Source organism: Tachysurus fulvidraco, chromosome 2 (assembly GCF_022655615.1).
Source record: "Tachysurus fulvidraco isolate hzauxx_2018 chromosome 2, HZAU_PFXX_2.0, whole genome shotgun sequence".
Taxonomy (NCBI): Eukaryota; Metazoa; Chordata; class Actinopteri; order Siluriformes; family Bagridae; genus Tachysurus; species Tachysurus fulvidraco.
Window position 1 is genome coordinate 42,691,617 of NC_062519.1, and position 14,737 is coordinate 42,706,353.

The 14,737-nt window shown below is 39.8% G+C and overlaps 1 protein-coding gene across 2 annotated transcripts; it reads left to right on the forward strand.

The window, feature by feature from the left end:
• The first annotated feature begins 279 nt into the window (after positions 1-279).
• swap70a (switching B cell complex subunit SWAP70a) lies at positions 280-14,537 on the forward strand. Of its 2 annotated transcripts, XM_027136585.2 has the most exons (12): positions 282-496; positions 1,840-1,980; positions 5,881-6,054; positions 6,149-6,376; positions 7,095-7,241; positions 7,316-7,424; positions 8,081-8,262; positions 9,538-9,645; positions 10,482-10,648; positions 10,772-10,970; positions 11,569-11,665; positions 12,738-14,537. In XM_027136585.2, the coding sequence occupies exons 1-12, from the start codon at positions 401-403 to the stop codon at positions 12,854-12,856; spliced, it is 1,767 nt and encodes a 588-aa protein (XP_026992386.1). In that variant the 5' UTR covers positions 282-400; the 3' UTR covers positions 12,857-14,537. The 2 variants fall into 2 exon arrangements, with proteins under 2 accessions (XP_047666026.1, XP_026992386.1); XM_047810070.1 differs by lacking the exon at positions 1,840-1,980 and having other exon boundaries at positions 280-496.
• The last annotated feature ends 200 nt before the right edge of the window (positions 14,538-14,737 follow it).

Genomic DNA, 14,737 nt, shown 5'->3' on the forward strand with positions numbered 1-14,737 from the left:
AATATATGAAGCAGAAGACATCCATTTTTTGTCAGTCTTTCTACTTTTTGTCAGTCTTTTTGCAAAAAAAAAAAGGAAAAGTAATTATGTGGTTTGTTCAGTTGTGTCCATGAATTGTTTATAAATATTTTCCAGAACGACTGAGAGATTATATTTTAGCTTTGAGTGACAGCACCCAACAAACCCCCAGTCACGTGACGTCGTGCTCGACTGCGTCTCGGCGGGCAGGTGTCGTCCTGCTCACACACACACACACACACACACACACACACACACACACACACACACACACACACACACACACACACACACACACACACACACACACTGTTCACCAGGCAGTGATTATTGTGTGGATGCGCGATCTGGTAGCTGTTTGTGAACGTCGCTCGGAGCTAAAATGGTCCAAAGAGATGAAATATTAAAGCCCATATGGCACGCGTTCAGCGCACTGGATGTGGACCGGAGAGGAAAAGTGTCAAAGTCTCAGCTGAAGGTAGGAAATCAAGGAAGAATTGACGTGTTTAGAATCTGTTCTAGTTTGTTTCCTTGTCTCGGAGTAAAGCTGGCGCTGTTAATGTTTTGGAACAGTTTGCGCAATTTCTGTGCGCATTTAGTTGTAAAGCGCGTTTTCATGCTGTCAGATTGAACCGGTCTGTTTTGTTATAAAGGGAAACAACAGCGAGATCTTTTTTAATCATCTTATTTCCCCATAAGAAAATGTGTGTCCGTGTTTCTGACAGACTTTTCCGACACATTTTTAGAGTAATTTACGCGCGTCACGATCCGATGGCTTGATGTTTTTTTGTTTTTTTTTTAATAATACAGAACTAAATCTTTTTAAAGTTTATTAGATTTTTTTCTAATTGTCTTGTCCCTTTAAATCTGGATCATACTCAACTAAACTACAAAACGATCCTCAGAACTTGTATATAGGCATCATAAATATGTATAACATTAATCTTGACATCTTTGACAACATTTCTGATATGCTGATCTTTGCGACCAGCTTCCTGTTTGGTGTTGAGCAAAACCTTATTTATTTGCTGTCACATGAATAAACACATTACAGGCTAAGAGTTTAATAAATTACTCATCAGGCTGGAAAAGAAATGCTGCCCAGTTACAGGCCTGCTTTTCCAATTGACCTGAATCGACTCTCTGTAATTTTATTTGCATGTGAAGTTTCTTTTTAACACACACACACACACACACACACACACACACACACACACACACACACACACACACACACACACACACACGCACACACACAAATATCACTTCTCAAATCCTTAACTATTGGCTTCTATGAAACCAAAAGTCTCACTTCATCATCTTATTTATAGTAATGTCATTTATGCTTGGTCTGTCTTGCACAGATGGAAATACATATTGTGGTGAGGGAAGTTTTTTCATATAAGAGTAATTTCATCTGCCATCTTGAGATAACACTGAACACCTGCCACGTGGTTTTTGGTTACAAAGTTGAATAGTTTTCTGATTTAGTCCTACCTAAAGCTTGATCCTGTAGATATAAACCTAAGCACTGCTGGTGCTGTTGTCATAAAAACTGTCCTGTTCTTCTCCCAGGACACTAATCCACACTTTACCTCCATCACACTTAGTACTGTTTATCCTTCTTCTTTTTCTATGCTGTAATGATGTTTAATTCCATGGTTTCTCACAAGGCTTCTTTTTCATGAGGGTTTTTTCGTCCAGACCGTCTGCTGGATTGCTCGTTATGGATCGTAATCTTCATCAGGATGTATGTAGAGCATCTCTGTGACACTGTTTCTTGTTAAAAGTGCTGTTTCATGTCTGCTCTGCTTTGTAAAGGTTCTGTCATACAACCTGCACACAGTGCTGAAGATTCCACATCAAAACTCGGAGCTGGAGGAACATTTCAAGGACAACGATGAGGGGCCGGTGTCCACCCAAGGCTACATGCCCTATCTGAACACCTTCATCCTTGACAGGGTAGAGTCCACCTTGTCCTTTTCCTCTTATCATCATGCTCATCATGCTGTACTTTAAAAATAACAGAAGGTTCCTGCATGCTCTTTATAGTACTTTGTTGTAGTAACTGCCCCAGGAACCATTTTGATGAAAAGAAAAAATGTACATTTTACTTGATAATATTTTCTTCTTGTAGTCTTTTTGATGATTACTGATGTTTTCATCAAATGGGTGTAATCTTCTTCTTCTTCAACCCTCTGCTCTTTATCTTCATTCTCCTTTTTCTCCATTTTTGCCTCCTTATCGTCCTTCCCTTCCTCTTCCTCCTTTTATTTCCCACTATCTTTTTGTTTTTCTTCCTCTTTCTGCAAAAAAGTAACTTAAATAATTTGAACAAAAAGATTTCATTGAAGTTTATTCACTAGCCAGTGTGACGCATGTTGACTGAAATAGAAGGTTCATGCAATAAAAAAGCAGTAAATAAGTAAATGAACGAAGGAGTTTATTTGTAATCACCGGTTTCTACGGGTTCTAGTAGTGATTGAGAGTGAGATGATGTTTCTGAGGAAAAAATATTATTATGTCAATAAATTGTCTTTTAATATCCATAAAGAACATGCTCATGTATGCTTTACTGATGGAGTAGATGAATTTGTTTAATCCAAGGAAGCAAATCCATTCACTATATTACTATAAGTTCATTTGTTTATTGCTATCAACAAGCAGGTGGATTTTTTACTCAAAATTACCCCATAGCTGTGTGTGTGTGTGTGTCTGTGTGTGTGTGTGTGTGTCTGTCTGTGTGTGTGTGTCTGTCTGTGTGTGTGTGTGACTGTCTGTGTGTGTCTTTCTGTGTGTGTCTCTGTCTGTCTGTGTGTGTCTCTGTATGTGTGTGTGTGTGTCTGTCTGTCTGTCTGTGTGTGTGTGTGTGTGGGTCTGTGTGTCTGTATGTGTGTGTGTGTGTGTCTGTCTGTGTGTCTGTCTGTGGGTCTGTGTGTCTGTCTGTGTGTGTGTGTGTCTGTGTGTGTCTGTGTGTGTGACTGTCTGTGTGTGTCTTTCTGTGTGTGTGTCTCTGTCTGTCTGTGTGTGTCTCTGTATGTGTGTGTGTGTGTCTGTCTGTGTGTGTGTGTGGGTCTGTGTGTCTGTGTGTGTCTCTGTGTGTGTGTGTGTGTGTGCCTGTCTGTGTGTGTGCCTGTCTGTGCGTGTGTGTGTCTGTGTGTGTGTGTGGGTCTGTGTGTGTGCCTGTCTGTGTGTGTGCCTGTCTGTGTGTGTGCCTGTCTGTGCGTGTGTGTGTCTGTGTGTGTGTGTGTGTGTGTGGGTCTAATGCTTATCCTTCCCACCTTGCTCATGCTTCATCTTCAACAAATAACTGTCTAAGATATAAAATGATAAAACGTTTACTGAAGACAAATATTATGTTGCTGAATTGATGAAAGTTAAATCCTAAAGATAATAAAATCATTACATCACAGTTTTCTGAATTCATTAACTTCCTTTCCAGTGATTTTATAACCGATCATAAAATAGTTCTTTAGAATAATCATGTGTCAGGTTTTAAATGTACTTTACATAAGGACCCTTTTCATATCCAGACGTGTTCAGTATTAAGATGTTCAGGTTATTTTTGGCCGCTAAATCATTAAACAGGCCACTGACTAATCACAAGATAGGAACATTCCCGTGGTTGTAACTCTTTTCCTTTGCTTACTCATGTGTGAAACACTGTTTTTCTCACATGCAGGTATTTTTAGTTTTGAGTTACTTCAGGATTTTAGGCATGTTTGAGTTCGACTTTGCTCTGTTTTAAGCTTTGTTTCTTTTGATGTAAACGACTTGAATTCGACGAGACGACTTTCTCAGTATAATGTCGATCATCTGCAGGCTGAACATTTTGCGTTCGGTTGCTGTTTAATACATTTGGTGATATTAAACAAGACGATAAATAGAGCAAAATCATGAGGAGTGCTTAAATAAATTAAACATTAAAATGATCTGCAATGATTCACGTCAGTAGTTAAGCCAGTAGCTACGTCAGTAGTTATGTCAGCAGTTACGTCAGTAGTTATGTCAGTAGTTATGTCAGCAGTTACGTCAGTAGTTATATCAGTAGTTATGTCAGCAGTTATGTCAGTAGTTATGTCAGTAGTTACGTCAGAAGCTACACCAGTAGTTACGTCAGTAGTTATGTCAGTAGTTACGTCAGTAGTTATGTCAGTAGTTATGTCAGTAGCTATGCCAGTAGTTACGGCAGTAGCTACACCAGTAGTTACACCAGTAGCTACGTCAGTAGTTATGGCAGCAGTTACGTCAGTAGTTACGTCAGTAGTTAAGCCAGTAGTTACGTCAGTAGTTACGTCAGCAGTTATGTCAGTAGTTACGTCAGTAGTTAAGCCAGTAATGTCAGTAGTTACGTCAGTAGTTACGTCAGCAGTTACGTCAGTAGTTACGTCAGTAGTCAAGCCAGTAATGTCAGTAGCTATGTCAGTAGTTACATCAGTAGTTACATCAGTAGCCACATCAGTAGTTAAGCCAGTAATGTCAGTAGCTACGTCAGTATTCACACCAGCAGTTACGTCAGTAGTTACGTCAGTAGTTATGTCAGTAGTTATGTCAGTAGTTAAGCCAGTAGTTATGTCAGTGGGTACGCCAGTAGTTAAGCCAGTAGTTACGTCAGTAGTTAAGCCAGTAGTTACGTCAGTAGTTACGTCAGTAAGTAAGCCAGTAGTTAAGCCAGTAGTTACATCAGTAGTTACGTCAGTAGGTAAGTCAGTAGTTAAGCCAGTAGTTACATCAGTAGTTACGTCAGTAGGTAAGCCAGCAGTTACGTCAGTAATTAAGTCAGTAGGTAAGTCTTTAGTTACGTCAGTAGTTACGTCAGTAGTTAAGTCAGTAGGTAAGTCAGTAGTTAAGCCAGTAGTTACGTCAGTAGGTAAGTCAGTAGGCAAGTCAGTAGTTAAGCCAGCAGTTACATCAGTAGTTACGTCAGTAGGTAAGCCAGTAGTTACGTCAGTAGTTAAGTCAGTAGGTAAGTCTTTAGTTACGTCAGTAGTTACATCAGTAGTTATGTCAGTAGTTATGTCAGTAGTTAAGCCAGTAGTTATGTCAGTAGTTAAGCCAGTAGTTATGTCAGTAGGTACGCCAGTAGTTAAGCCAGTAGTTACGTCAGTAGTTAAGCCAGTAGTTACGTCAGTAGTTACGTCAGTAGGTAAGCCAGTAGTTAAGCCAGTAGTTACATCAGTAGTTACGTCAGTAGGTAAGTCAGTAGTTAAGCCAGTAGTTACATCAGTAGTTACGTCAGTAGGTAAGCCAGTAGTTACGTCAGTAATTAAGTCAGTAGGTAAGTCTTTAGTTACGTCAGTAGTTACGTCAGTAGTTAAGTCAGTAGGTAAGTCAGTAGTTAAGCCAGTAGTTACGTCAGTAGGTAAGTCAGTAGGCAAGTCAGTAGTTAAGCCAGCAGTTACGTCAGTAGTTACGTCAGTAGGTAAGCCAGTAGTTACGTCAGTAGTTAAGTCAGTAGGTAAGTCTTTAGTTACGTCAGTAGTTACATCAGTAGTTACGTCAGTAGGTAAGTCAGTAGTTAAGCCAGTAGTTACGTCAGTAGGTAAGTCAGTAGGCAAGTCAGTAGTTAAGCCAGTAGTTACGTCAGTAGTTACGTCAGTAGGTAAGCCAGTAGTTACGTCAGTAGTTACATCAGTAGGTAAGCCAGTAGTTACGTCAGTAGTTAAGTCAGTAGGTACGTCAGTAGGTAAGTCAGTAGTTAAGCCAGTAGTTAAGCCACATTGCATCACAACATTGCTGATTAGTTTCTTATTGGATGTCCATAAGCATTTTGACAGGTTGTGTTTTTGTAAATATTTTTTTTTTCCTTTCTAAATGAAAAATCATTAAGGAAAGTAACAACTGAGTGTTTTTTAATCCCAGATCCAGGGCCCGTTTGATTTCATGGAGCTGAATAAAATGTGCTGGACACTATGCGCACCTAAGAACATCACCACCAGCCGTTTGCTCATCTCTGACGACGATGCTTTGAAAGTCTGGTGTATTTTCAACTTCCTGTCTGAAGACCAATATCCTCTTGTGATTGTAACAGAAGAGGTGAGTAAACACCTCGACAACTAACCTTTTACAATATACACACGTTAATTTGACTGAATTCTGAGAGTCACCTGGTGTGTTGTTCTCACCTGAGATCGAGTATTTCCTGCGGAAGCTGATGGAGGCCGTGAGTGGGAACTGGAATGAGGGCCATTTTGCGGACTATAAGGCCCAGCTAAGTTTGAAGAAGAATTGTCTGAGCGCGTGGGAGTTGATCGAGCTGGTGGGTATGGGCTACTTCACCAAGGGCATGGACCGCCAGACCACCAGTATAGGCATCTCAGAAGTCTTCCAGGAGCTCATTCTGGATGTCCTCAAACAGGTGCGAAATGGTTTGAAAGTGTGTGAAACAAACGATAGCACACCTTGTAACTAACTTTAACGTATACAACACATAACCATCTGAATATACTTATTAATTATCATGTTTCTGATTTCTCAATTCTGATTGGTCAAAATCATTACTGCATTACTTTAATGATTACCTTATCATTGCTATGGAAACATAGGATGGACAGAAACTTGCATGGCGGGCGTGTTGCATAATCTAAATCTAATAATACTTTATTTAACAAAAAAACATTTAAATGTTTTTTTTTGTGTTATTAACTTTTAAACTATTTAAAAAAGAGAGTTGTGGAAATAAGTTTGTGGAGAGTTATGGAAATTACTGCCCCAGTCATTTTAATATTATTTCTAACTCATCTGTGTGTTTGTGTGTGTGTGTTTGTGTGTGTGTGTTTGTGTGTGTATGTGTTTGTGTGTGTTTGTGTGTGTGTGTGTGTGTGTGTGTGTGTTTGTGTTTGTGTGTGTGTGTGTGTTTGTGTGTGTGTTTGTGTGTGTGTGTGTGTGTGTGTGTGTGTGTGTGTGTTTGTGTGTGTGTGTGTGTGTGTGTGTGTGTGTGTGTGTGTGTGTGTGTGTGTGTGTGTGTGTGTGTTGTTTGTGTGTGTGTGTGTGTGTGTGTGTGTGTGTGTGTGTGTGTGTGTGTGTGTGTGTGTGTGTGTGTGTGTGTGTGCATATTTCGTCTTTTCCTTCATAAGGGCTACATGTCAAAAAAAGGTCACAAAAGAAAAAACTGGACCGAGCGCTGGTTCGAGCTGCATCTCAATTCAATCTCGTACTACGTGAGTGAAGACTGTTCTGAGAAGAAAGGCTCCATTTCACTTGACCGACACTGCTGTGTGGAGGTGAGATCTCAACCAGACCTGCTCTTAAAATGCGATGCAGAGCAAGTGACACTGAAGTGTTTTTTTTTTTTCAGACTTTACCAGATAAAGAAGGAAAAAGAAACCTCTTTATTGTCAAATGTCCAGACAAAAGCCTCGAGATCAGTGCCTCGGACAAAAAGAAACGGCAGGAATGGATCCAGGGTAATGCGACTGTAGTGTTCCAGTGCGAAGCAGTTAATTTAGTACTGCGATCTTTGTCAGATTTATATTTCCATGAATAGTCAAGATCTAAATTGTGCTTTATATTTTTTAAAAAAACTGCAAAAGATACTGAACATTATATTTGCTACATTATATCCCCAAACGTTTGTGGATGTCTGACCATCATTATATAAGGGATTCCTTCCAAAAACCGAACACAAAACCCCACGGCCAGGCTCCAACATCTGGAAGTGAAAAGCCTTCTCAAAGTTGTGGAGCTTATTATAACAGCAAAGAGGATTAAATCTGGAATAAGAAATGCAACAATCCTTTATGACCGTGATGATCAGGGGTACACAAACTTTTGACAATATAGTGTATGTCATATGTTTACACATAACAGATTGGTCTCATTACAGTGTTAGGTCTGGTATGAATGTTAAACCCGCCCCTAACTTCACCTCCACGTCTCGGCAAACCTTCACCTGAACTTAATACATTTATATATAAATCCTGTTGCCCGTCTTGTTTCTGGTTCCTGAGTGTACGTCCACATATAAGATGTTAATACGTGATCACCTGACAAATATATTTGTATTGTGTGTGTGTGTGTGTGTGTGTGTGTGTGTGTGTGTGTGTGTGTGTGTGTGCCCCAGCCATTCAGGACTGCATTACCCGGCTGAGGCAGGGCCTGTCTGCACCCCACCGTGAGGCTCGACAGCATCGCCGGGAACTGCGCAGCCGTCTGCAGACAAGCCAAGCGTTACTGGAAGGACAGATGAAGGAGCTACAGCTGGCGAATGAGAAGAAGCAGAGAGAGCTAGAAGCCATGAGGAAGGTACTACAATCATAACGCCACTCACGATCAATCTTATAATTATTTTGTTCCTTTTTCCGTTTTTCAGTCATATACTACAAATGTTTTCCAGACAAACGACTAAGTGTGTGTAGTCACAGTACCACAGTTTGCAGAAATTATTACCACATTTCTTTACACATCTATTAGCTGTTAAAAGCTGTCACGAGCGATCTGGTACTTCACTCAAGCCAGCAGGCTACAAGATGCTTGCATTGCTTTCAGCGTAGCGGTTGTGGGCTTGTGACGCTACCGCAAATGATGTTGCTTAGGAACGTTTGACTTTTTTTGCTTCTCATACAGTATGTGATGTCTCATACAGTGTCTTTAAACACTTTAAAACAGCTTTAAACTCAAACAAAACCAAAATGCTAAATCTTTTGTAATTTAGTGGCTTTTACTTTGAGACATCAGCATACAGTTTATCGGTGGGAATTTTCTCACACTGATTTGGCAATGTTAACAGAACGGGGGGAATAGAAGCCTTTATTATCACCACATATACATTACAGCACAGCTGAATTCTTTTCTTTACATACCCCAACTGAGGAGGTTGGGGTCAGAGTGCAGGGGCAGCTATGACACAGTAACCCTGGAGCAGGGAGGGTTGAGGGCCTTGCTCAAGGGCCCAACAGTGGCAGCTTGGCTTTTTGTTCTGTCCCAGGTCTTACGTTCTAGATTATGCGATCTACGCAGTCTCACTCTGGTTTACAGAACCTAGAAATCTATTTTAATTAGCTTCATTTATCTCTCAGGTCGTGCTGCGGTAGTAGCCAGTTTTACACCGCATCGGTGACACTTAATAAATGTAATGCATATGATCGGAGAAAGGACACAACAGTGAGAGCTGTACTTCTGTTCCTAATACAGGGAAGCTGTTTTTGTAAACGCTTAAGTTCCCGTTTTTAGTCGCCTCATGTGTTAAGCTTGTCGTTTCACTTTCAGAAGTGTTTTTCCTCTCCTAAATCTCACAAATCAAGTTCCCTTTTTTAAGAGTTGCTGACTGCAGACATGCTTATCAGCTTGTAACGGTTTCCTGCGTAGTTCTGATGATCATGTGGAACTACAAAGGTTATAATTAACAGATTATAAATTATTAGCCAACAGGAGGAATAAAAGCATCCCAGCTCCCATAGCTACAGTAACTGGGCCGTCATGCTGCTAATAATCATTGATTTGAGCTTGTTTTTCCTGATGTACTTAATAAACTGTTTATTTTTCTTTTACTCCGAAGACTAAGTTCTGTTTGTCTATCAGAATCTGGACGAGGCAGCAGCGAGGGCTGTGATGGAGGAGCAAAGACGAATTCGAACTCAAATGGATCTACAGAACCACTATAGAATGGACCTGGAGAAAGAAAAAATGGTACCACTGCTACTATAACACCTCAATACTCACACAATCACGCATATGCAATCACACACCTGCTTTAAAGCTGTTAGAAAGCAGCTAAGCTAAGGAGAATCTCGCATCTCATTTGGACCTGCGGGAGTTCGGAGTCTCATCTTTTCTATGTCTGTGTGTGTGTTCGTGCGTGTGCTTGTGTGTGTTTGTGCGTGTGCTCGTGTGTGTTTGTGTGTGTTTGTGTGTTTGTGTTTGTGCGTATGCTTGTGTGTGTTTGTGTTTGTGCATTTGCTCATGTGTGTTTGTGTGTTTGTGTTTGTGCATGTGCTCGTGTGTGTTTGTGTGTGTTTGTGTTTGTGTGTTTGTGTTTGTGCATGTGCTCGTGTGTGTTTGTGCGTGTGTTTGTGTGCGTGCTTGTGTGTGTTTTTGTGCGTGTGTTTGTGTGTGTTTGTGTTTGTGCGTGTGCTCATGTGTGCTCGTGTGTGTTTGTGTGTGTTTGTGTTTGTGTGTTTGTGTTTGTGCATGTGCTCGTGTGTGTTTGTGCGTGTGTTTGTGTGCGTGCTTGTGTGTGTTTTTGTGCGTGTGTTTGTGTGTGTTTGTGTTTGTGCGTGTGCTCATGTGTGCTCGTGTGTGTTTGTGTGTGTTTGTGTTTGTGTGTTTGTGTTTGTGCATGTGCTCGTGTGTGTTTGTGCGTGTGTTTGTGTGCGTGCTTGTGTGTGTTTTTGTGCGTGTGTTTGTGTGTGTTTGTGTTTGTGCGTGTGCTCATGTGTGCTCGTGTGTGTTTGTGTGTGTTTGTGTGTGTTTGTGTGTGTTTGTGTGTGTGTTTTTGTGCGTGTGCTTGTGTGTGTGTGTGTCAGGTGCGGCAGCAGATGGAAGAGCAGGTCGATCAGATGTCCAGTGAGCTCAAGTTGTACCTGCAGCGTGTCCAGGAGCTAGAGGACATGTATCGTCGTCTGGAGGAGGCGCTAGAGGACGAGAGACAGATGAGACTAGATGAGGAGAATCTGCGCAAACTACAGGGCAGGTACTACACACAACACTTTCACACAATTACTATATCTATATGCTGAGTCAGAATGTTTTGTAATCACTGTGTGTGTGTGTGTGTGTGTGTGTGTGTGTGTGTGTGTGTGTGTGTGTGTGTCAGGTTGCTGGATGAGGAGGTGAGGAAGCGTGCCGAGCTGGAGCAAATTCACCTGCAGCAGAAGCAAGCCATCAGTCAGACGAAGCAGGAGAAAGAGCAGCTGGAGCAGCAGAAATCGGAGCAGGACCGGATCCTGCAGGTGGCCATGCAGCAACTGGAGAGTCTCGAACAGCAGAGACAGGGGGCGCTAGAGGAGTATGAGGTCAGTTCCTTCACACACAGACACACACACACGCTGCTTATTTTAACGTGTTCCTAGTATCAGGATTATACCCAAATACATATTATTCACTTCAGTATTCATCTTCAGAGAATGTTATAAATGGACAACTTGCGACTCCGTAATCGCTGTAGTAGCGATGCATAAAATAAAAATGTTAGTGAGTTTCCTTTCACTTCCTATATTTAATGGTGTTGTGTGGTTTCTGTGTGTAAGACTGTTTTTCCTCTATGTATTTGTTCTTTGTCACATCTTACTGCCTTTCTATTCATTAGCGTACAACTGACAAATGATGTGAAAGTTAAACGGATTTTTTTATGTTTGAGACCCTAGACCTGTACTACGGATCCCCACGATTCAAGGCATCTCGTTAATTCGATCAGAACAAATGTGTAGCCCCGCCCCCTTTTATTAGTAGAATGTACTACACGTGTTCTGGTGTCTCGCATTGGCACATCCACACGTTATGTTAATTTTTCCTTTAGTGTCATCTGATTGGACATTCAGGTCGTTTTAAAGATGACACATTATTGTTGAAACGTACTGTAACGACGCTTGATGTGTGTGAATGTTTTCTCAGGCTGTGAAAAGGAAACTTGAGCAGGCGGCGAACAAAACGAAGAGCTGGAAGGATAAAGTGGCACAGCATGAAGGGCTAATTCGCCTCATCCAGCCAGGTGAGAGATCTGCTCTACTACTATTTGGAAAATAAATATTTAATTTCAATTTATTTTATTTTATTTTGTTAGTTTAAAAAAAAAATTCTAAATTCTAAGATTGTGATGCTCTGGTAACATTAAAATAAACCGTGTTAAATTTTTTTGTCGCTCAAAATATGTGTCATAACCACCAACTTGCGAAATTCAGGGCTGTCAAGTGTCACACATTGAGAGTGACAGTCACGCATTTGGGTGTTTTCTCACGCTCTCGCACCACACATCGTATCTCTCATGCAGAAAAACTTTTTGACTATTTATCATATATTTAATAAGATGTGTCAGTCCGCACCGCTGTCTCTATGGAACCAGACAGGGATCAAGCGCGTCTTAGTTCTTAGTCGAGCCTGACACTTATCAGCCAATCAGAAAATAGCACTATTGTATCTGGGTATGTTTAACGTAACAACCAATGAAAAAAATTGGAGCTGCGGGTGTGGGGTGGGGTTGGCTGGTGGAGATGTCACACTTGCCTATCTACAAAAATTGAGAGCCCTGATCATGAATACAAAGACGACTCAATTAGACATTGAACATTTTATTTGAAAGTAACCTTCGACCCAACGTCTTTTTTTTGTTAAGGTTATTTCAAACTGTTCAAAAATATTTTTGTTTGCCTGCAGAAATAAAGTGTCGTTTACTCTGTAGCAGGTCATTGATTTCATAAATGCAACACATTACAGTTTTTTCTGTACTTTCCATAAAGGTAAAAAACGATATATGCAGCGTTCATTTTAGATGTCAAATGGGTTTTGTGGCTTCCTGTGTTTTTTTTTTTCTGTGGGAAACGACTGCAAACGGCTCTCTGGGTGTTTAAGGTTGCCGACCCCTGGTTTGGATGCTACACTTTTTGTTATGCTACTACTTACTTTATAATGACATGCAAAGTATTACAAGTATTATATTATACTCTTTATAATGACAACAAGGTTTAATCTCGATTAATTCAATTTTAGCTAATGATTTGATTCATTTTATACTTACTTTACAGCTGCATCAGGAACAGTTATAAATAAGATTTCCCATTTTTCAGGGAATAAAGGTCCTCAGAAAATGACCAACTGGGGTGCGGCCGCGTTTACGGACAAAGAACTGGAAATGAGAGAGAAGATTTGGCAAGAAAAAAAGAACAAACCAGACAATGCTGTATAATCTATATTACATCATTTTTAATGCACATGTACAAATGCCTCTAGACTGATTTCTCTGTTCCTGAGATGGTTGTACTTTTTTCTTTTTTTTTGTAATTTTTTTTTAATTTAATTTAATTTCCATTATAATAATTTTACATTACAAGTACAAACAAAAAACAAAACAAAAAGCTCCAAGGAAAAGGGAACACCAAAATCTCAGAGTTGTATATCGAACAGGACGACGCCATAATAGGCCATAATAGGGATCGAGAAAACATCGAGAATAAAGAAGAGAACAAAGAAATTAAATGTTCAAAAAGTTATGTAGCTTTGGTGAACCTTATGATTATACAGTAACAGAGTGAAGATGAGGTTCCAGATAGATCTGGAATGGAGTCACTAATCCAATTAAGAAATAGGATAGAATATTATATTATTTCTTATTAGCAGATAAAACAATACATTCATGAGATATACAGTAGCACCAATGAGACTGGGTCAAAATCCAACTTCATATTAATGATCTTTTCCATTTCCCCAGCACTGAAAACCAATACCGTTTGGCTGCAATGCCGCAGTCTGTCACATAACCGTAGACAATGTGTTAGATTACCTACTTTATTTTTACATTTTAAACACAGGCGACAGAGAGGAGATAAGAAATGCTTTCAGTTAAGATTAATATGGGGTCTATGTATGACTTTACATTGTATTTCTCTTCTGAGTTGATTTTATGGTTCTGTGTTCGAAGAGACTGAACACAGAACTCAAAGACATTTTTACTGATGATAAAAACAATTCCTAAAAAGTGTGAGGAAATAAAAAAAAATCCTGTTGATTTAACTCTATTAATGAAATTAATCTGTTAGTTGTAAACATATCCCCAAGCCTACAATTTCTAAATTACACCACTGTTTAAAACCGTGGTCCTAAGGTCCTGGGATAAAGTCAGGATTGTTTAATACTGGGGTAAAAAAAAGAAGTCAGAAGTCATTTAGATCTAACCTCAAGCCTACAGACCGATCGCCATACTTTAACCGGATTTTAAAAAAAGGAAATTAAGGAAATCGTGAAAAAGAAGATTCAATGTTTAGACATTAGTGTGAATTCAAGAAGAATCATTCGTGACCCTTTCTGCAATATATCTCAGGTGATAACTTATGTGATACAGTTTAATATTCAGAAAATCCAACCCTCCCTCAGAACTTGGCAGATAAAGTACTGACATTTTTATCCTAGTTTTACATTTACTCCATTATAAAGGAACTCAACCAGTGATCCGGACCAATTAGTGTCTTCTTTAATAGTCTGGGTAACATAATCAACAAGTGCTCTCTGCACCAGCCGAGACACCGACATGGATCTCCACCACTCTTAGTGTAAACATACTAAGCAATGGGTCTATTAACAGCTCTTAAAACTTCATGAGGAACTCTCTGCATAACTCAGCTGGCTGTGATGACTTATCGTTCTTTCGAGCATTAGTAGCATGACCAACCTCCTGTCTAGTAACAAGGCCATAGAGATTCCTTTTGTGTAACTGAAATTCTTGAAAAAAAAGTCAGCCATTTGTTTGTCACCTGTTAACTTAGAAGAATATAGATTCATATAAAAACGCTCTAAATAAATTATTAATATTCTTATCATGGAAAATGTTATCATCTGAGTCAACATTAATATCAATAAACTGAGATGCTGCACGTTGTTTGACATTGTTTACAATGTACGCTAGAAATCTCCCAGGTTTGTCTCCATGCTCAGAAAAATATTTATTCTGAGAATCTTATTTTCTTCAGTAGTCTACAGCGAGGAGAAGAGCTTCTCTAATTGTTGTAACTCTTTAAATAACTCTGCAGAAGGATATTTATTATATATTTTCTCCTTAACCGATAGCTGAGCC

Bases quoted from the DNA above. Each gene is read 5' to 3' on its own strand.
- swap70a (XM_027136585.2), top strand. From the start codon at position 401: ATGGTCCAAAGAGATGAAATATTAAAGCCCATATGGCACGCGTTCAGC. The intron at 6,055-6,148 runs GTGAGTAAACAC...TTCTCACCTGAG, and splicing joins TTGTGATTGTAACAGAAGAG to ATCGAGTATTTCCTGCGGAA. The intron at 10,971-11,568 runs GTCAGTTCCTTC...ATGTTTTCTCAG, and splicing joins GGGCGCTAGAGGAGTATGAG to GCTGTGAAAAGGAAACTTGA.